General features: G+C 31.1%; 6 protein-coding genes across 6 annotated transcripts, besides 1 other annotated feature; 4 read left to right on the top strand and 2 right to left on the bottom strand.

Moving 5' to 3' along the window:
• Positions 1-293: 293 nt before the first annotated feature.
• On the bottom strand, positions 294-1,142 carry TVAGG3_0541940 (protein ubiquitination; the record flags this gene model as incomplete). The annotated part of the gene is made up of 1 exon (XM_001322996.1): positions 294-1,142. One exon carries the CDS (start codon positions 1,140-1,142, stop codon positions 294-296), a length of 849 nt encoding a protein of 282 aa, XP_001323031.1.
• A 4,056-nt stretch (positions 1,143-5,198) lies between these two features.
• On the bottom strand, positions 5,199-8,592 carry TVAGG3_0541930 (uncharacterized protein; the record flags this gene model as incomplete). The annotated part of the gene is made up of 1 exon (XM_001322995.2): positions 5,206-8,580. The coding sequence occupies one exon, from the start codon at positions 8,578-8,580 to the stop codon at positions 5,206-5,208; it is 3,375 nt and encodes a 1,124-aa protein (XP_001323030.2).
• A 728-nt stretch (positions 8,593-9,320) lies between these two features.
• Positions 9,321-16,073, top strand: TVAGG3_0541920 (ataxia telangiectasia mutated (ATM) -related family; the record flags this gene model as incomplete). The annotated part of the gene is made up of 1 exon (XM_001301631.1): positions 9,321-16,073. The coding sequence occupies one exon, from the start codon at positions 9,321-9,323 to the stop codon at positions 16,071-16,073; it is 6,753 nt and encodes a 2,250-aa protein (XP_001301632.1).
• Positions 16,074-16,390: 317 nt separating this feature from the next.
• Positions 16,391-17,977: a mobile genetic element.
• Positions 17,978-18,104: 127 nt separating this feature from the next.
• Positions 18,105-18,861, top strand: TVAGG3_0541900 (GTP binding; the record flags this gene model as incomplete). The annotated part of the gene is made up of 1 exon (XM_001301630.1): positions 18,120-18,677. One exon carries the CDS (start codon positions 18,120-18,122, stop codon positions 18,675-18,677), a length of 558 nt encoding a protein of 185 aa, XP_001301631.1.
• Positions 18,862-18,977: 116 nt separating this feature from the next.
• Positions 18,978-19,716, top strand: TVAGG3_0541890 (uncharacterized protein; the record flags this gene model as incomplete). Its single annotated transcript, XM_001301629.1, has 1 exon — positions 18,978-19,568. One exon carries the CDS (start codon positions 18,978-18,980, stop codon positions 19,566-19,568), a length of 591 nt encoding a protein of 196 aa, XP_001301630.1.
• A 389-nt stretch (positions 19,717-20,105) lies between these two features.
• On the top strand, positions 20,106-21,866 carry TVAGG3_0541880 (retinitis pigmentosa GTPase regulator-interacting protein family; the record flags this gene model as incomplete). Its single annotated transcript, XM_001301628.1, has 1 exon — positions 20,118-21,866. One exon carries the CDS (start codon positions 20,118-20,120, stop codon positions 21,864-21,866), a length of 1,749 nt encoding a protein of 582 aa, XP_001301629.1.
• Positions 21,867-22,615: the final 749 nt, after the last annotated feature.

The following is a 22,615-nucleotide window of genomic DNA, read 5'->3' as shown; positions in this document are numbered from 1 at the left end:
AAGTTTCATGTTAACATCTGCACCATGCTCAACTAGGAATTGGACGATTTCTATTGAGTTCGCTTTGATTGCAATACTAAGAGGGCATTCACTAATATCGAGAGAATTTCACAAAACAATGATAAATATGAAAAGAAAGAGAATGCCATAAAACAATGATTAATATGAAAAGAAAGAGAATGTCATAAAACAATGATTAATATGAAAAGAAAGAGAATGTTATAAAATAATGATAAATATGAAAAGAAAGAGAATATAATAAAACAATTATAAATATGAAATGAAAAAGAATTCTATAAGATAATGATAAATATGAAAAGAAAGAGATGATAAATTTTGTTGATATCTTCTCCATTAGAAAGTAAATAAGATGCAATATCGTAATTTCCGAAATGCATACTTTCTGCTATTGAATCAGGAGTTTGTCCAAAATTTGATTTAAGATACTCTGCAATTTCATAGTTTCGGTAATCCAATGCTATATTAATCATGTTATCAAATGATTCACCATCTTCAATCATTTGCATAAAAATCTCTTTATTTCCTCCTTGAACAGCAAATTTTTCAGAGTCTTTAGTGTATTTAGCTCCTAAATTTTTCAAGTAAATGAAACATAATTCTGAGCCATATTTAATTGCATAGTCAAGTGGTGTGATATCATTAATCTTCTGATTAATATCAAGATTTGGGAATTTAATCTTAAGATCATTAACTTTATCCCATGCAATATAGTATAAAGGAGATTCTGTTGAATATAAATTCAGAATTTCTTCTTCTTTCATTTTGGGTTCGAAGTTTTGGAATTTGAAACCTTGATAATGTAGAAGCGTCGCTAATCTCTTATTTTTCGGTTCATATATGCATGAAAATGCGTTTGATATCTTTTGATAAAGTTCTGAAAATAATTTGATTTCTTTAACACGAATTTGTGAAAAAATATCAATCAAATAAAATGCCATTTGGATAGACATTTTGTGAGTTGTTATTAATTCGACAATTTGTGAAGATATTTGTATAATATTATTGGAATTGACACTCCAAATAATTTTTGATGCTTGATCTGGGTATTCGAATACTTTAATTGGCTTAAGTTCATTGTAAATGCACAAATTTTCATTTTTTGGTTGCTCTGAACTCGACATGTTTTGTAAAAATTTTGACTAGCCAAAACTCACCTCACTTCACTGAAATAAATAAATATAAAAAAGTTTACACCATCTTTGTTAGTGATTTTGTATGAGAACCGTAGTTAATTGTAGAGCACAAAGGGTAAATTAATGCTTTGTAAAAATTTTGTGGCTCTCAAAATTTACCCTTACTACTCGAATTCCGAGCCTCTCAATGAGTTTCCTCTCAATTTTGAATAGTTTATATTGACTTTTGAATACCTTTATTGAGAACAAAAAATAAATATATTAATACTCGTATAACATTGGCATTTTTCATAAAATGAAGGATTAAAAAACGGGGCCATTCAAAAAATGAATGGGGAGTAGTAGATCTAGTATCTGTGTAACAAATCATAAAGATTGGCCATAAAAATTAGGCCTAATCTCTTTTTGGTAAAATTTTGGAAATTGATCTCTCTTCACATCCGTCCGTGGTGAGGTACAGATAACAAGATGATGGAATAAATGTTTTTGACATATTCACTTTTCATCATAATAGCCGAAATTAAGTATATTGTTGGTAATTTTTTGTTTTGTACCTTATTTTAGAGACATTACTACTTATTCATCTTTGTATCATTTTTCTGGAGCTAGGATTGAAAAACATACAATGAATTCCATGTTTTCATTTGCGATCTGATAAAGTTAAATGTGCATATAAGTTTCTCGCTGATATCACTCAATTGTAAATTAATGTATATGTAATTCAATCAATTAAGAAAAATTTCGGATTGTCCAAATTGAAGGATATAATTGTTTTTTCTTTAGCCTATTAATCAATGCATTATATTGTATTCATTGTCTAATAAGTAGTTACATCTAATTTTATGATATAACACTCTTGCTGCTTACAGATACAAATTTTGATATGATTATTTTGTTTAAAGCTATTATGCTTATAGTGATCACATATTCAACATGTTGTATAACGTATCTATATTACAATTATTGTATTTCATGCATCTTTTTTCATTAATAAAATTTTATTGAAAAAATTCCAACTTTTCATTAATCTAAGTTGCCATCTGTGATGTTTTCTATTCTGTTACAACTATTAAAGCTTACATTAAAGTTCGTATTCAAAATTTCAAATTTTTTCAAATTGATCAATACCATGATTTTAATAATATATATTTGTTTGTGCTTTTAAATTTCTTAAGCTTTCAAAATTTAAGAGAATTGATAACAAATGTACTTACACGAAAAGTGACACCCAAATTTCATTTTCATATGCCTCTTTATCACTTTTCTGTGGTCTCAGTGATAAATAAGCGGCTATGAAATTGACGTAGTTTATTTCTATACTCAAGACTCTAGAATATCCATTATCTAATTTTTAGCAAAATTAAAATTAACTCCCGAAATTATTCGAAATTAACTCGACATCATGAAATTCAGTATAAACTAGCATAGCTTCCTACCAGCATATGAGCCTTAGATTCATGCTATCGAGAGTTAGTTTGGTGAGGTCGAAATTTTCGACTCCAAAACGGCTCGATAAAAATCCTCCTAATCTCAATATATTATAGCTCTCTATGAGCTATTACAAATGTCTTACTTTCTCAAAACTTTATAACAGATTAAAGATTATATTGCATTTCAAAAAAATATTTCATAAAGATACAAGATATTCTCAACACGCTAATACAGAACTTCAACATTGAATCTGAAATTCAGATACAATTTAGCATGAATTAAAAATTTAAATATCCATTTTCTCGTATTACTGAGCTGGATCCAATTTTCGTGCAACATACTGCTTAATTGCTACTTTATTGTCTTTGTATCTATATTACAAGTTGTTAATTTTTATAAAAGTTTGCTATATTTTATAATTATAAAAACTTTTTAATTTTACAATATATTACAGATATCTAGACTTGTGTATGATAAATCAATCAAGCATATCTTATTATTCTGAGAATTAATTTTAAAATTCAAAAATTAATCGAATTTCGATCGAAATTTTCAATATTTTATAAACTATTCGTATTTTTATGTACTTTCAATTTCCAAATTTTTTTCAATTTTCATTTTTTGAAGTTAAAAATCATATTTTTGATTCTGATTTTAAAAATTTTGAATTTTTTTTGGAATTTTAAGACAAAGAATTATCGAATGTTTTTTGGGTTAATGTAATCTACCTATGAAGTGCTCGCATAATAATACAAAAAATATGAAATAATAATAAAATAGCAAATATGAGAGTTTATAAAAGATTATTTAGCATTAAGTAGATGAATATTACTTAACATCCTTATGCTCTGAGAAAATGTCACTGTATTTCGCGTTTTCTTTGGGGATTTTGTTTCGGAATCAATAATTTGAGCGATACTTTCTATAGTAAAGTAGCCTAATTTTCTACATTCTTCATTTAAATAATAAATCTGATCATTATATCTTGTATACACATTTAAAACAAAAATAATACTTGGCAATCTTAACTAACAAGTTTTTAATGGAGTTTATGCAATCGTCTGCATCGCAGTGATCTTTTGGCTTGCGTCTTAATCGGATGTATCTGCATTATTACATGTGTGTAAATAAAAAAAAACGCATATTTATAATTATGCCGTAGACATTTGAATTTTCTGAATAAATAAACTATTAAACGGCAATATAATTGGAAACTTCAAACTCAAATTCTAGCCGATTTCATATAACAGGTAACTTTATCTAGATGATATTTACCCCAATTTTGTTCTATAAACTCGACTTTAAAATGTATACAAGAATTCCATATTAAATTCAAAATTTCAGACCGAATATAGTAGCCCTCTTAATTTCCATCTTCTAAGCTGTAATTTTACCATTAACATGCATGATTTAATGATAAATCCGGAAAATTTAATTTGAAATTTTAGTAACCAAGCAAGTTTTGTACTAAATAACTCATACATATACCATGTAAATCCTAATACAATTACTCACATTTCACTCTCTGTTATTTCTAATTTCAAAGTTTTTAAAAAATGTATCTCATACAAATTTGAATATTATTCAACAATTGTCATTCTTAGTATAGTATAATTATTATAAAATCAAAGAATGAATTCATGATAATTTAGAATTCCATAAATCTGTTATAGATTTCCACGCAAACTCATGGATGAAATACCATGTCTATACTGATAATATATCCGCAATTTATTTGGAAATCTGTCGAGCGGATCCTTCGTGCGAGTACATTTTTGATAACTTAATTTCAATATGATTATAATGATTTGCTAATTAATAATTCTCAAAATGAAAAACAGTCTTCTCAAAACTAAATTCAATGCCTTTCAATCGAGATTTTGAGGCAACTTTAAATAAGTAAGTGAATCTCAAAGTAAGTTAATCTGCTCCATAATTTGAGAACTTTTTACTATTGCTATATCCATGCTACTCAAAATTCTAAGAATTTGAAATAAATTGAATGGCTTACACCTGTTTTACCAAATGGTTCTACATTTATTATAGACCCAATATTTCAGGTGGCCAAAATTTTGGCCATGGCTGCAAACTTAACTTGATAATAGATTTAGATGACTCTTCAAATATATTTCAAGATTTTTTTTATTCGATCAGAATCTATTTGTTTCAAGGAAGCGACTGAGAATAAGTAAATTGAGTTTATTTCATCAGAATCTATTTTATATAACGTTTCCAAATTTTTCAGGTTCAAAAATTGCTGACGAGTTCAGTTGCCGATCTAATGATAGTTCTGAAAATACACGAAAACAATATAATATCTTTATGATATTTTTATTATCGGCTACTTTTTTTTTTCACGAAAATGTACATCCTACCCTGCATACTACATTCTAGTAACTGATGAGAAATATATATGTTAAAATTTGATGAAGTTCAATTGATATGAAAGAGAACTAACGCGATTCTGACTAGTTTCTTGATTATAAAAAAACAATCGATAAACTGTTAAAAAAAGTTAAGTTTTATAATATTTTAAAAAATAAAATAAATGTAAATAATAAATATCAACACAAATAAAATAAAAATAAAATATAAGAAAATCTAAAAAAAGGGGAAGGAATTAGTTAATAATGAGAAGATCACCTTCATCATATTCCTCTTCTGGAATTCCTTGCAACTTGTGAATAACCCTGTGCAAAGACACAATCGCGAACAAAACAATCAAAATAACTAAAGGAACATTGTAGTCGTAAGTCTTTGTCATTGCAAATGTCGCGAAAGAGAAAGCGAAGTTGACAATGACTAAAACAATCGAAATCCAGAACCAAGGAGTATATCCTGGTTTTTCCAAAACAGGGAAATACAAAGGAGTGAATGCAACCATGAATGCTGCAATAGATCCAATGACTGCGCATGAAACAGTCTTTCCTTGGCTAGTTGACCAACTCAATATTCCCAAGTAAATCATCAAAGAAACAGCTAAAATACCATGAACAAACTCATTGAATCTGTCAGGTTTTTGAACGAATCTTCTGAATCTTGGATGCTTCCTTTCGTATTCAACAACGGATTCATCGGGTTCTTCCTCGTACATGTCGTTGTACAACAATAAAGCATTCTCAGTAGCTTCCTTGAAACAGTTGTTTGGTCCTGGATGTAAACCGTCAAATGCTTTCAAAAATTCAATGAATTTGACTGGTCCGACATTTACAATCAACGCGTACAGAGCGTTTTCTATTTCTATCTGTCTCTGCTTCGGGAACATCGCGTCGAACTCGTACTCGTTCTTGTTAAAGTTGAAGTAATTAACTGAATCATTAACAACGCATTCGTGATTTTTGACATTGATAAATGACAAATTTGAAATTGTCACGAAAACATTGAAAATTGCGGACATAGGTGTTTCAAATGATCTTGCCTTATCGAGGTATGTATTGAACACTTGCCCGAGAACAGAGTTACGTGCTGGATCAGTGAAATCAGTGAAAAAGAATGCTCTAAATGTAGGTGAAGTGACAAAAGGAATAAATTTTCCAAGTTTTGCATCATTAGTAATGAAATAGAGTAACAAAGCATGTCTCAATGTGTCATTGTAAGAGATGTCCATGGCGTATCTCTGCAAGAACAAGAAGAAATGCTCGAATCGATCGTTAGTTAATACTAATCCTTTGACTAAAACTTGGAATAAATCTAAGGAAATCGTCATGAAGTTCATGAAGATTTCTGGACGGGAGAAAAGCTCAAGGAATGGCCTTTCTTTGGAGAAAACATTAATTAAGAGCCTAATAAACTCTTTGTTCTCTCTTTTGAGCACTAAACTGATGGTTGGAACAAATTCTTTGTCTTGGGCAAGTAAATCAAGGCAGGATTGGGCAGAATCTGTGTATAACTGCTTCTGGGTTGGTTCCGCAAACAATGGTTCGAGTGGGCGGTTGAATGCTTCCGAAATCTTGAAAATTATTTCGGTTTTGGCGGTTTGGTCGAGTTTTTCGAATACTTCTGGTGAGAAGTTGGCAGTTGTCATCTGATAGAGTCTTGCGTTATCTGGAATTTCGGTTCTGAGCTTGATAACGCAGATATTAAAGATGAAATTCTTGGAATCATTGGCTCTTAAGTCCAATTGGGTGTTTGTGAGGAAGTCCCAGAGTGTTTCCATCAATTTCGGATTCTGTTTGATCGATGGAAGGAGTTCTTCCGCATGTTCAACGATGAAGAAAAAGAAATCTGGTCTTTCTTGGTCGGCGAATGGGTCATCGACAATAGAAATGACCAAATCGTACATCTGCATGACAGTCAGGCCAATTGTGTTGGCTGTTATGTATGGAAGAACAACAGTCATGAAGAATGGGCGGCGGAGCTCCTCAGGAATGAGAAGCAAGAGAGTATGGTTCTTCAGGAATGACGAGAAGAAGGATGTATAGACCTTCTTGTTGGCGGAAAGCTCGGCTGGAGTTAATTTTCTCGCAACTGACTGGAAAATGGCAACTTGAAGGGATGGACGGAGAACATCGAAGTTGAGGAACTGCTTGGCTTGAGCGGAAGTGATCAAAGTAACGAAATCTGACAAAACAATGTTATGTGTCGAATTAAGGACGCGAGTAAGGTATTCTTCGTAGAGATCCTGGCAGATTTCGCGTTGCTTTGTATCAGATTTAGGTATAACATCGGTAACAATGATGTTAAGAAGCAAATCTGAAGATAAAATGTAATCTCTGAAACGTTTGTCAACAATGAAGGAGTCGAAGTTGGGGATAAAGATATTCTGGAATCTGATTTCGTGGTCCTTGTCGCTCTGGAGAACGTCGACAAGGAAGGAAGTAGAATTTGTAACGATGATGTTGACCATTTGCTCGATATTGTTGTTGACAATGAAGTTTGCGATGATAAGAATGGTAAGGCCGGGGAGTTGGTTCTTGATTTGGCTTGGAATTGAAGTATACAAGTTAATGCCAATATAAGAGAGAAGAACTGAGGACTGTTCGACATACTTTGTCCATTTCTGGTTGTTGAAAAGTAAGTCGATGTATGTTAAGAAGAATGATCTGAATTCATTGGCAATAATTGGCTGTTTTTCAAGGATTGTGTGGAAATCTTCATCTTTGACCATAGTAATGAAGGAAATCAACTGCTTGTAATCGGCTTTGCCAAACTGCACGAGATAGAAAAATTCTTTCAGAAGAGGAACGTAGAGAGTGCTGATCTTACTGAGTTTCTTGGAGTTTATGCCCATGTCGAGAATGAGGAAGTCCAATATCTCTGTTGTCTCTTGAACAAAAGAACGAATCCATCTTTCATCGTCAAAGAAGTTTTCAAAGTTAGATTTGATGTATTCTTTGATAACATTCATTGATTTCGGAGAGCCACGGAAGTTGGCCAACAAGAACTCGGTAGGGAAATCAAACCTCTTATTTGTACGAATTTCTTGAATAAGAGATACGATAATGTTGTAGCGCTCGTATTCGACAATGATGCACCAGAATTCGATCTCTGACTTGTTGTAAATCTCTAATAAAGCTTCATCCGACAATTCGAACTCTTCGTCCTTTTTCTTGAGGATAGAATCCTTCAGATATCCAAGATTTTCTGTCTTTTGAAGGCAGATCGCTAAATCCTTTTCAAAGTTTGGATAAAGTTCTAAAATCTGTGGAAAAGCTTCTTCCGTGAATTCAATGCCATGAATAATGAAGATTTCGATAATAAATAATTCTTCTGCAAGTGATGGTGTTTGCGATTTTTGTGCATTTTTAATTAAACTCTTTATGTCTCGTTCAACGTTGCTAACGAAACGACGAACTGAAATTGCGCAGTAATGCAATATTGGAACAAAATCTGGTGATGATGCAAGTCCCTTGAATTTGAGATTTGGATTATCAAATGCTAATTGAAGAATTGATGAAGATGCTTCAAGACTGACAGGAGAATATCTGAGTTTACCCGATTCTGTATCGAGTACTGAATAATCTATGCCTAATGAACGTTTGTTTCTTGCAGCCATTATTATCTAATGTTTTTTAATATTATTAAAGGTGACAACTTCAAACGGAAAATCGAAGCCGTTTACATAAGAAAAACCGTAACAGTTATGATTACTGCTATTGGAGTTATTTATAAATTTGTTATATAAAACAGATGTGTGGAAAATTTTACATAGCATTCATATACTTTCGGAAAGATTTAAGATATACAAGTTTTAAATTCATTGTAATATCGAGTTCTCTCATTTGTTATCACATATGACGTATCATAAAAATCACGTATTTAATCAGTCTGACCTGTATCTCATGACACATTCAAAAAGATTCAAATTTTTGATATTATATACAAACTCCATTTGATCATTTGTCACAATACATCATGTTAATGCATTCCTTATAATGTAACGATTACAGTCCCAGCAATAATCAATTTTAAATAATTTTATGATGAAAGTAAGGTTTATTCTGATTTAAATTATCCATTATGGTTGAAAGTACCAATTTTTGATAATATGAGTATCTCATAAGTTTTATGTTAATAATTTTGCATCAAGTGTAGCATCAGATTAGGGAATTCTTTTATTCAATGAAAATAATTGCAATTTAGAGAGCTTTCCAAGAATCATTTTCCCTCAACTCGTTAAATGATGTTTCATTTCCGAAAATATCTTAAAAACTAAAATTAATATAATATTGTGAATTAGTTATATCTCACAATGTCATTTTCTCAAATGACATTTGCCAATCTCGAATAAGTTTGATGACAAATGTGAATGCCCAAAACATATTCGAGATTCTGGATAAAGTCAATTACAAGGATTGGAAACGAAAGCGTCAGAAGACCATATCCATATTTGGAAAATCTCTTCTAGCGCTTAGCGACAATGAAATCTCTAATACTTTTAATTTACTAGAAGAAAAGATTAAAAGTATTGGAAACCAATCCGAAATAGACTTATCACGCTGTTTATTAACAATTTCTGTTATTCATTACTTTAGAAGATCAATAGAACATTTAAATTTGTATTTTCCTACAGTAATCAAATGGGCAAACACAAAAAATATTAATATTGCACAAATGTTTGCCAAATTTTTCTATTACATCATCATAGATACTGAAAATTTTCAACAATTTTTATCTCAAATCCTCAGCCTCGTTAATGACATGCTTTCTCCTGAAAATAAAGATATGTACTATATTAATGCTTTTCTAATTTTGTATCAGCTTGCTAAAATTGACTCAATAAACATCTTAAATGTTACAATTAAGCATATGCAAGATATAACAACCGCTGTTTGCTCCAACAACAAAGTTTTGCGTCTAGTTGGTGAGAAACTATTTAAAATACACTTAAGAATGCTTCCTGATGAGATTTCTTCAAGATTTGCAACAGATAAGTTTAATTTATGCATACAAATGCTCAAACAATGGAAGAACAGACAATCCATAGTACCTGTATTACTTGGACATGCTCTTTTCAAGTCAGTTCCCAGTCCTTTGTCAGCAGATTCTGTTTTTGAAGTTTTATACGATATTTTGCCAAATATCAACTTCGAAACACAAATATACTGGTACAAGTTCATCAAAACAATCGCAAAAGCAAAGTATAACCAGTTTTCTCCAGAAATTACAAAATTTATTTTGGATAATTTAAAAAATTCAATGGAAAACATACAGTTTATGCACATATATCTTAAAGTACTACGTGTTCTTGTGCATAAACTAAGCGAAAGTGTGTTAATTTACAATAAAATTGTTGATATTTTAATATCCGTTCTCCAAAACCAAGAATTAAGGGTAGAATACTATTTAGTATACGATATTGCCGAAAAACTACTTGTAAAGTTCCCAAATCATGAGTTAGATTACATTTTTTTCATAAATCCGCAACCGACAACTCAATTTATCAATTTATTGAAGCTACAGCCGAAAGTATTCACTAGTATGACTGATATTCTTAGATCATGGATCATTCTAGGTATGTCTACTGAGAATTCCTCAGAAGATTCAACAATTTTGGCAATTCACATTTTATTGAATTTCGGAATCGCTCTATTTCCAAATATACAAGGAGTTCTGGACCAGATAATGCTTATAGGAAGGTCTCTTAATGATAAAGTGAGAATGCAAGCGATAAACGCGATATATCTTTTGGATCCTAAGCATTCTTCAAGATTTATCCTTCAGTTCGCTTTGTATGATCCTTCTAAGGACATAAGACTACAGGCTGTTCGCTATTTGAAGCCAGAAGACTTTGACGACGTAAATCAAATTATTTGTTTACTTTCTGATCGTTCTTTGAACGTTTGCGTCGAATCACTGCCTTTGATATCGAGTGTATATAATAATAACCCGATTCTTTTCGAATCAGAAATCTTTAATTTTATTAATAATTATATTACAACTTACATGCCATTATTGGATTTCCAGAAGCTTGCAAAAGCTTGCAAACAGCTTCCACACTTAGTATCTAACTTCAAATCCATTTGTTCTCCGATTGCTCCAAAAATAATATGGTTGTGCACTTCAATTCTCCTTGGTAACACAAAAATAGCCGATTTCACACAGATTGAGCATGATTTGGACACAAAATTGTTCAATCCTGATGATTTAAACAAATATCAGATCCCAGATGCTTCTTTTTGCACAGATATCCTTGACAAAGGTACTTACTGGCATCAGGCGTTCATTATTACTCACGGAAAGCGAATTGACAGTCGAAATACTTCATTATTTGACACTTTATCTGTTTTATCAGATTTTGCAGTTCCATTTATACTACAGATATATCCAATATTCCAGAAATATTTCAATTCATCGCATTCCCCTTCACTTTACATTTCAGCCTTAAAATGTCTGAAATCCATGACAATTTCAATGGAATGCAAGTTCAAATTCACAACATTATTCCCAGATCTGCTTCCTTCTCTCCTTAATCTCATTGCTTCTTCGAATAATGACGAAGTTGCAACTTTAATCTTAAAAGTTATTGGAACAATAGGTACTCCAGACACTATACCAATGCAAAACTTCCTCGGAAAGCAGCAGCCAAGTAGCCAACTCCATATGACTCACCCTTCTTTCTTTGCCGATTTCACTTTGAATTCATTGGTGTCACTTTTATCGAAGTCACAGTCTTTGTCAGTTTTTCAGGCCATTACGAGTATTTTGGCAAATAGCACAAACTACTTAATGAAATACTTAGAAACTATTTTAAGTGAATTTCGGAGTGCTTTAGAGGCAGATTTAGATTCTCACAATTTATTCCAACAGTTAGAGATCGTTGTATACTCCTGTGGATGGAATACTGCTCCTTACATTGACCAATTCATAGAAATCTGCAAGAAACACCTTCTTGAAATAGATTGTTTGAATTTATGCATAACAATCAGTTTCCAGTTGAGATCTGGCTCTGTTAACTTCTGCTCATCACTATTTCCTTCGGTTTTGGCTCAACTAAATAACCAAAACATTGAAATCATTAAAAAATTATTGAAATTTGCCACATTCTGCACATTATTCCAAAGACAATCCATCCAAGCTTTGGTTTCATCAATAACAAAGAACTTCTTCTCACAAACAAACCCTTCTACCAAACAGAGAACGAAACCCGCAATTAAATATTTAACAATGATAATACAGCATTATACAATGCATAATTGCGGTGTACAAATTGCAAATATAGCATTCAGACAACTCAAACATTCACAAGCCCAAGAAGTTTTGCAATTAATTTTGAATTTATGTCTGTTTGCGGATTTGGATATAGAATATGTTGAAAAGGAAGCTTTAAATTGCGGAGTGACCATTCCTCACCTTATCGATGTCAAAAAATTGGTTGAATTAAGTCATCCAATCATAGAACAGGTTTTATTCGTACAAAACTTCGAACCACATATAAAAGTAAGTCGAATAAAATCAAACATCATCACTTCACCAGATATCAAAGTCAATATCTTTGAAAATCTCAAAACTCCTTATTATAATCAAATGGAAAAGTGGCTAAACGAGATGGAATATCCAGCAATAACCAATTCTCCGAACGTTTCCATCAGAACTTGCTCTTTCCTCCTTAATCAATACAAAGATTTTCAACATGACCTGTTTCCCGTTGCTTTTCTGACTTGTTGGATCAACGAACCATTAGAAAGTCGTAAGAAATTCAGTGAAATCATTGAACAATCATTGATAAAATTCGATTCTTCCAATATCGGAAAAACTTTATCACAATTGGTTACAGTTTTAGACAGATATGGGATGCCATTCCTTATTCCAGACTCAATTCTGTCAACTGCATCCAATTCCGCTGCTTTAAGTCTGTATCAAATCGAAAGATCACTGATTTCTAACAGAAAACAAGCAACAATGACCAATATTGAGCGTCTTTTATCATTTAATACAAGGATAGGACGAATAGAAACAGCCAGATCCCTTCTAAACAAGCATCAAATCAACGAATCAGGGAAATGGCTTGAAAAACTCGGCGAATGGGAGAAAGCTCTTAATGTTCACCTGAAATCCAATACTCCCAAGACAGATTCATTAGTCAGATGCTATGCAAACCTCGAACAATGGGAGAAAGTCCGACAATTAAACATTTCTTTCGAAAAAATGACGAGAGAAGAGAAAGTTGCAAGGAGCAAATGGTTTGCTTACGCATATCTCCATTCAAAGGATATCGAAATAAGCAAGAAATACATAGAATACGTCGATAAAAACGATGATATTTTATCGATCATTATTTTGTCACTTTTTTACATTTCTTGTGAAGATTACAAAACCGCCGAAATGACGATAGAAAGAGGATTTCGGACATTGATCAAAGACAAGTCTATTTATAATGGTACTGACATAAATATGGCACATAAATATTTAATTGCCAGTCAACATTTTGTTGAATTATATGAATGTATTTTATTCAAAGAAAAAAAGTCACAAAAAGTTCCGAAAATATGGAGTAACAGATTGGAGAATTACACAGAAGATAGTGATGCATGGAAGAAGCTGATAGATATCAGATTACTCGTTTTAAGACCAGAAGATAATGTAGAAAGTTGCAGAAAAATGATTTCTGTGCTGAGAAAAGAGAGAAAATGGAGAATGATCGATTCTTATTTGAGGAGATTGGAATCTGTGTATAATTTCCCTATAATTATACTCGAAAGAATCAAAATCAACTGGTTGAAAGGAGAAAAAACGAAATCTCTAAAACAAATCGACCATTTTTCAAAGATTTTGTCATTAAAATCTCAAGAAGAGTTCTTACAAAGCATAAACGAAGAACTTGATGATGAAAATCTCCAAATCCAGTTCCTTTTGAACTTTTCAAATCAAAAAACTTCTCAAAATTTGCAAAATTACCAAACTTTACAAACTTTACAAAATAATTTACAAAATTTACCAAAAAATTTACAAACTTTACAAAACTTCTCAATTCAAAATTACCAAAATTTTCTGAAGAATTGGGATATTGATGACATTTTTAGGTGTAAAGTATTGAGATTATCTGCGAATTGGAGATATAATCTGTATAAATCTAATTCTAATGAGATAAATTTGAAAGAAGTGATTGATTTGTTCGAAAAATGCGTTAGTTTGAATGAGAAAGACTATTTGAGCTGGGCAGGATTAGCTTATTCGTGTTCAAGGTTCCTTTCTCACGAAACTAACGAAATTCGACAGAATTACGCAATAATTGCGATAAAAGGCTTCTTAAAAGCCTCCAAACTTAATCCAAGTTCATCATTACAATACTTATGCCAAGTATTCTCCATATTTGTCCAGTATTTTGAGTCTTTTCCTTTACCTGATGAAATCAAAAACGAATTACTTTCTTTAGATTCATCAATGGTCTTCAAAATCATTCCACAGATCATTGTACACGTAACAAACTCTTCTACAATCGTTAGATCAATTGTTGAAGAGATAATTACGAAATTTTCCCAGAATAACTTCGAAGCAGTTGTTTATCCTCTTTCCGTCATTTCCAAAGACAAAAGCAACGAAAAATCTTTGATTGCGTCTGAAGTGATGACAAAACTTTCTTTCCCTCATTCACTTCAATACAAAGATTTCAGTTTATTCATTGACGGAATGATTAAATCAGCTGTTTGCTGGTGCGAGCGATGGATTAACTCTTTAAATAGTTTAAGTTCTATCAAAAACATCGACGAGATTCTAAAAAACATCGGAAACATGTTTAATGAGTCAAATGATGAATTGTGTGAATTTGACAAATCTCTCAAAAATTTTCATAAGAAATTGATAGAGAGAAGTCAGTTGTTTTACCAGCAATTGATGAAAGGAGACAAGTCATATATGAATCCTTTATGGGAGATGCTCCAAAACTTAATGAAAGACATACAAATGAAGATGAATGAAATTGATGCAATTTATTTGTCAAAAATTTCTGAAGAATTGGCAGAAAAATTCAATTTTTTGATTTCTGTTCCAGGAACATACAAAATACAGAAGAATTTGCTGTATTTGTATCATATCGAAGAGAGATTAGAGTTGTTTAATACTCTAACACATCCAAGGCTGCTAATTGTTGTTGATAATCAAGGAAATCGTCATAAATTCTTATTGAAAGGAAATGAAGATTTGAGATTAGATCAAAGAATTATGCAGTTGTTTTCTTTGGTAAATTCTTTGATAAAAACAAATAGATCAACAAGAGCTCATAATGTAAATATATCTATGTATGATGTAGTACCTTTTGCACCGAATACAGGTTTGATTTCTTGGGTAAATGGAGCTGATACAGTTCTTCAAATCGTAAATGATTTTAGAACATTAAAAAACCGTCAAAATTCAATAGAAAAAACAGTTTTTCATGAATATACATCATTAAGGAATAATACATTGAATGGATTGCAGTTATTAGAGATACATGATGAGATATGCCGCAAAACGAATGCTGATGAATTAAGAGAATCTTTTTGGGTTTGGTCTGATTTTCCAAGTACATGGGTACAAATAACGAGGAATTTCACTCTTTCGACTGCTTTGATGAGTGTTGAAGGTTATATCATTGGATTAGGTGACAGACACCTTAGGAATATAATGGTTCAACAACATACAGGTACAGTTATTCACATAGATTTCGGAGAATGCTTCGAATCTGCATCAAATAGAATTTTGTTCCCAGAAAAAGTTCCATTTAGAATGACTCGACTTTTCCAGAATGCTTTGGAAGGAGGAAATGTTGATGGAATATTTAGAATTGCATGCGAAGACTATATGTATTTAATGAGAGAAAATGTTTCTCCTGTTATTGCAATGCTCGAAGTTTTTGTTCATGAACCAATCTTTTCATCGAAATCTCAGTTCAAAAATCATCATTCTATTTTAACAAGAGTTTCGCAGAAGATTTTAGGAACTGATTCAGAATATGGAGGAGACGAAACAAAAGAAATGGAAGTTCCACAACATGTAGCTAATTTAATAAAAGCAGCAACGGATAGAAGTAGATATTGTAGACATTACCAAGGTTGGCAGCCTTATCTATAATTTATTTTTTTATTTGTTTGTTATTTATTATAAAATTTCGTTTTAATAATCGATTCTTTGGTATTTCATTATATTTGATAAACTAATTTCAATATTAGTTTTTGTTTACTAAACATATGATTATTCAATCAATTAGATGATAATGGATTGACACCTCTTTTTTATGCAGCTAAGAGTTGAAACATATTATTTGAAGCTTTCATATTTAACTATTATTATGGAGTGACCTTATATTGAAATTACATTGGACAAGAGAAATTTCAATTACTTGAAATCAAATTTAAAGAATTTGTTTAAAATGACTTCAGTTTCTGGGAAAAGGTACATTCACTAGGCGATAACAGTAAAATGGGATGAAAATAGGATAAATAGCATCCCTATATAGTGCCTAACAATATTTATACGGGCCAAAAAAAATTTGGCTAGAGATTTGGCGAGTTATAAAACTTAGAAAATTGAGAGGGATTTTTATTTTTGAATTTTTTTTGGAAAGTTAAAATTGCGATTAAAAATCGATTTCCAGGAGAACTAAGCATCTCATCATATATTTAAATCGATAAAAATATTAAATAATAGTTGAATAGTATAACAATGTGAAATTATGGCTGAATCTACAGAAAAAATGAACATATTTGACATTTTTGAAAATTCATACGTTAGATGGTGACAGACTCATAAACTATACTTTAGCTAAGATTGATATATGGTTTCAACAACACATGGTTAAAATCGTAAAAATATTTTAGATTTCAAAAAGATATATATGGTAATATAATGGAACAAAGTCAACAAATAGCATGTTAAATATGTTATAATTAACTTTTTATTAGATCCAATAGTAGATATCGAATGGTTTCCAGCTTTATGGTTAAATATTTTCTTTTCGAGCTTCTCTTTAACTGTTGTATTAAGGTTGTAAATTTTTGATGCTAGAAACTATGGAATCTTCTTTGCTGCTGCATTTTTCTTGAGAGTTCTTGCAATTTCGAATAGATCTGCGCATTGTATGAAATGGAGGCTTTAAAATATCTTGAAAACAGAATAGGACTGCTTTTCCAAAGGAATGCTTACTTGTAAATCAGAGAGTTTCAAAATTGAGAGCAAGATTATCATCATAACTTTCGATTTTGCTGCGAAAAAGGAAGACAAGTAATTAACAAATCATTTACTGTTGTTCATCAAAAGAAGAAAACTTTGATAACAACTAATGATGATAAAATCAAGCTATCTTTTAATATTTTAAATTGATAAGACATTCAAAATATTTGAATGGTTTAAAATATTTTCTTTTAATTTCTATAAGATATTATCATGATTATATAATAAAATTTAAATTTTTATTCAAAAAGGCAATATTTCAAACTTTTAATTTCAAAAATCTTAATTCTGCAATAAGTGTATTTAATTGTAGCAAATTTAATGATCCTTCGTCATGCTTAGCAATTTGGAACTCATAAATTAATGATTTCTTCAAGTAAAATTCTGCATTATTTCAAAAGTCAATAATTCTCTAGTAACTTTTCTTCAAACCCTAACCATTATATTATATGTATAATGGAGAATAATTGCAAAGAAAGATAGCCGAATTTACTGGGTAGTTCTTGTGATGCGAAATAATTGCAAATTCACCCCTAGTTTTAACAGCATCAATCTCTTTTTGCTCTCATTTAAATGCATTCGCACACTTTAATTTTGAAATATAAGAGTTTTGGAAATTATCAAATTTATCTGCTCAAATACTATAGATCTTCATAAGTGTTAATAGAATCATTAGCCTTACATATAGTGTTTAATATAATGATGCACATTATACTGGGATTCATTCCTTATTCATCTAGTTATTATAAGATTTACAACCCCATGAAAATTTAAAATTTTGTCAAAAATAGTGAATGTACCTTTTTCTGGGAATGAAATCAGAAAAAGCTAAATTATTACATATTAAGAGAAAATGTCATGAGATCGAACATAAGTATGCGACTATTTTAGAATTGAGTTCAAAACGATAAAAGTGAAAATTTCTCCGATTGTTTTCTATTCAATTTAATGGGAGGTCTTCTTTCTGGCCTCTGGAGATTTGCTTTTGGAAATCCTCAGCGCCGTTTCAAAATTACAATTATCGGACTTGATAATGCTGGCAAAACAACAGCGTTATATAAGCTTCTCGACGGAGTTGTTATAAATACTCAACCAACAGTCGGATCAAATGTAGAAACTATTGAACGAAAGAATGTCAGACTACAGTGCTGGGATTTAGCCGGCCAAACAGCTTTTAGAAAAGGTTGGACTACATTTTTCAACGGAACAGACGCAATTATATTCGTAGTTGACTCAAGCGATAGAGTGCGTATGACAGAGGCCAGAAACGAACTATTTAGAGTTCTCGAAGACGATTCTACAAGCAAATGCAGCATATTAATTTTAGCTAACAAACAAGACTTACCAAATTGCTTGACTCTCAGTGAGCTCATGGAAACTCTACAGCTTTCTGAAATCAAAAACCAACATTGGACTATATTACCAGCTTGCTCCTTAACTGGACAAGGATTAGAGGAAGCTGTTGATTGGCTCGTTATGCAGCTTGATAATGCAGCTGGAAAATAGATTTATACATGAAATTTTTATTTTTATTTTTTATAATGCCGATTTTCTTAATAAATGTCAAATACTTTTCTTTATTATAAATAACTCAAAATATTTTTTAACAAATTTAAGTAATTTTAATTAGATTTGTCTAAATCTTCAAAATTTCCTTGAAGATTTTTGTAAAATGAACTATAAAACTCAGATGTTGGGGATACTCAATCTATATATGCAAATTATTCGTCATTTTATATATGTTTCCTTTGCGGTAAAATTCTTTTGAATTTGTTTTTGACATTTTTCATTGAAAAAACTGACAATATGGAGAAAACTTTAGAAGAACTATCCAATCTTCTGAAGGACTTTGATAAGGAATTTCTCACAATTATGGACATTGATTCATTAAATAAGCCATTTAAACGCGTGATGTATGAAGTAAAACTAATTTCAACATATTGGCATGATTCTTTGAATTATCAACATGAAATTTTTGAATTAGTCAAGCATCTTAAGGATCTACATCCTGATGAGGAAGCTGAAACAGATATACATCAAGCAGAAATAGATTTTGTTGATTTACACGTTTCTATAATGCCTATATATGACGCAGTCATTGAAAAATTACGTAACGAATACATATTATGGCGAAACTTTAGATGTAATACAATGGAAGATAACGAAGAAAAAACAAAAATAGAAATAGAAAAAGCAGAACAAAATGCATGGAACATTGTTAGCGAAACAATAAGTAACTCTTGCATTGGCACATTTACATTCACATTATACAACTTTTCTAAACAATTAGCTCCAAAATCAATAGAATCTCTTAAATATCATACCAAGAGGCTGACAGAAATCCACCTTAACTATTTATGCCATAATCCTCAATATGATCTTATCGAAGCTCATTGACAAAGTTAATTTTAATAATTTTTCATCAATTTTAGTATTATAAGCATTTTAATGCATTATGAAGTGCAAATTACATTAGATTGGTTTCATATGAGTATATGTTTGCGGGATTTATTAATTATATAAAGTATATTGTTTTAATTTTAGCACATGAATAAATATAATAGAATTAGTTATATAATATCTTAATTTTTCTTATCTATAGATACTTACCATATCAATTTTATCTTATATAATTCAACCACAAATATTTGTTGTTGTAAATCTGAAATATCCTTAATCTTCTCAAAACATAGCATTGTTAAGAGGAATAAAACTAGTATACATTCATTAGAATGAACTAATACAAACAATAACAAATTATTATAACTTATCAAGCTTTATAATGTATTCTTCTTTATCATTCAAGCAATGAATGGAGATATAAGTAGACATTTAATAGGTAGTCCAATTGGACCAGGTAATACACCTTTACTGCTCTTTGTTTTCGTTGATATTTTTTTTTTGTAAAAAAAAAATTGAAAACCGTTTCTAAATTTTAGCATAAAAATGCTGTCACCAAAAGCAAGGACAGCTGGAGAACTTTCACTTGATGATCTCAAAGAAGAGTTTTTAAAGAATTGTGAATCACTTGAAAGAAAAGCTAAAGCTTTAGTTACAGCCAAATCAGAGATTGGCCCTGATGACCAAGTAAAGGAATTACAGTTAAAAATCAAGCAACTTGAAGCAGAACTTGCACGAAAACAAAGACGTCGAAACAATTTACTTCGTCAAGTCAGAAGTTTTAAAGCATTAACTGGTGCTACAGCGACAAGAGTTAAACAACCAGTTGCAGCAAACTTTAAAGGTAGCAGTGCACGTTCAAAATCGAGAACTGATGTGATTAAACAGTTAAATGATTACAATTCTAAACATCATGATCCAAATATTGACTTTGCATTACTTGTATTACATGGAAAAGCAACTCCAGAAGAATTGAATGATCAAATGGATGCAGATAAAGAACAAATTGGCTTCGGAGAAGTAATTCAAAGAAGAATGAATTTGAATAAGTACAGACAGCAATCAGATCAGTTAACAGCTGACTTAGATACATTAAGGAAACAGTATGAAAAGCTCGAAATGCACAGAGATGATGTTGTTCATGGATATCAATCTCAAGCAGACCAAAACACTCAAGCGCAAAGAGAATATAACGATTATTACAAGAAATTAGAACAAAAGAAACAAGAATTACAGAAGGCGCAAGACCTAGAATCTCAAAATGCCCAACTTCAGTCAGAAATTGACGCTTCTGGCCTAGATAATGAAGCAAGAATAGAAAGACTTAACAAGGCTAAGGAACAAGCTGCCAAAGATCAGCTCAAGCGAGAAATTGCCGATCTCCAAAATGATTCAGCCAGATTAGAAGAATCAAACGCAAATCTTGAACAAAAGATCCATGAACTCGAAGCTACATCACCAAAGAAGTCATCAAAGGAAGAAGAAATCACAGCAGAGCTAGATAAACTCAAAGAACAATTAAATGAAGATCCTTCGACCAACATGAAGTTTAATAACTTTATTGCACAAATGGAGAGTTACGCCCTATCTCCACAAGACGTTGTTGATAAAAACAAAGAAAAAACAGAACTTGAGCAACAAATCCGAGATATTCAACAAGAAATCGAAGAATTACAGAACAAAGATCAACAACTACAGCATGAGAGTGATATTAAACGTGAAAACATCTCCAAACTCGAGAATTCTCTCACTGATATTGCAAATGAATACGAAAAGTTGCCAACAGACCAAGTTCATGCAATGCCAGAGTTCATTAAAGGTGCTCCAAGCATCAAATTCACTAAACAGGACATTTTCCAGATCGGCCAAGATCAAACCGCAATTATTATCTACTTCAAGACGTTTTCTTTCGAACACAGCTTCATAGGAAAGAAACCATCCAAAGTATTCCTCAATGTTGAGCTTTTGGAGCATCAATCCACAGAATCTCAGCCAGTTGACATAACATCAGGAGTTTTCAACTCAAGAATGATCTTTGTTTGCAAGAATGACTTCTTCCTTGCAGAATACCTCGAAAGGACATCAGCTTCTGTCATTATTTGTCGTCAGAGAGAAGATATGTTGACAGAAGCCGCGAGAACAGAAGTCAACATGCTTCCGTTCTTAGATGGAAACAAAGAGATGACACAGACTGTTCCTCTATGGAATACTCAGAACAAACAAGTAGGAAAACTCACATTTGAAGCTGCAATTTACAGAGCTCCAATTAAATCTAAGAATGTTTCTTCTGTTTGATTAATAATAATGTTTTTATTCATTTGTAAATGTTGTATTTTTTTCATTAATGATTTTTTTTTATTTATTTTTAAATTTCATTGATAATTCAATTTGATTTTTATCTCATTCTTTTCTTGAATGCATTAAGCCTTATGATGGTACATTTCTGACCTTATGTTAAAAATAATATAAGTTTATTGATAAATATTGATTATTTTATTCGGATTTATTTCTGTCATTATATTATACATGGAACAATGGAGGGAAAATATATTGCGCCAATTGGTGACAATAGCTCCACCGGAGAGCCCCTGCGTTCCATTAAATCAGTTAAGGATACCCTTACATTGCGTAGTTAGAAAGAGAATATGATATTGTCATGATTGCTAAAGTTTTAGGCTCCAGAAATGAATATACATCAAACTGAAACAATTGATAAATTGAATGAACTTTTGAGAGGTTCTCAAATAAAAAAAATTATCTAATTTTTTACAATATTACTATTATTTTATCCACATATGTATATATAGTAATTTGAGAAAACTTTTAGGAAAAAATAAGTTTAATAAAAATCTGAATTTTACTTGTTGTGGGATTGTTATTAATTGACACTCCAGACGTATTACTAATAGTTATGCGTATGCAATTAAAGTATTTCTGATGGACAAAATGTGAGATTTATATCAGATAATTCATTTCTACTATTAAGTTATTCATTTATGAGTTTGCACTTATTCGCACTAAATAAATAACTATTAAAAATTGTT

The sequence above is a fragment of the Trichomonas vaginalis genome, chromosome II (assembly GCF_026262505.1).
Source record: "Trichomonas vaginalis G3 chromosome II, whole genome shotgun sequence".
Lineage (NCBI taxonomy): Eukaryota > Parabasalia > Trichomonadida > Trichomonadidae > Trichomonas > Trichomonas vaginalis.
The sequence above is the reverse complement of the archived record's forward strand: the minus strand, read 5'-3'. Positions and strand labels throughout refer to the sequence as shown.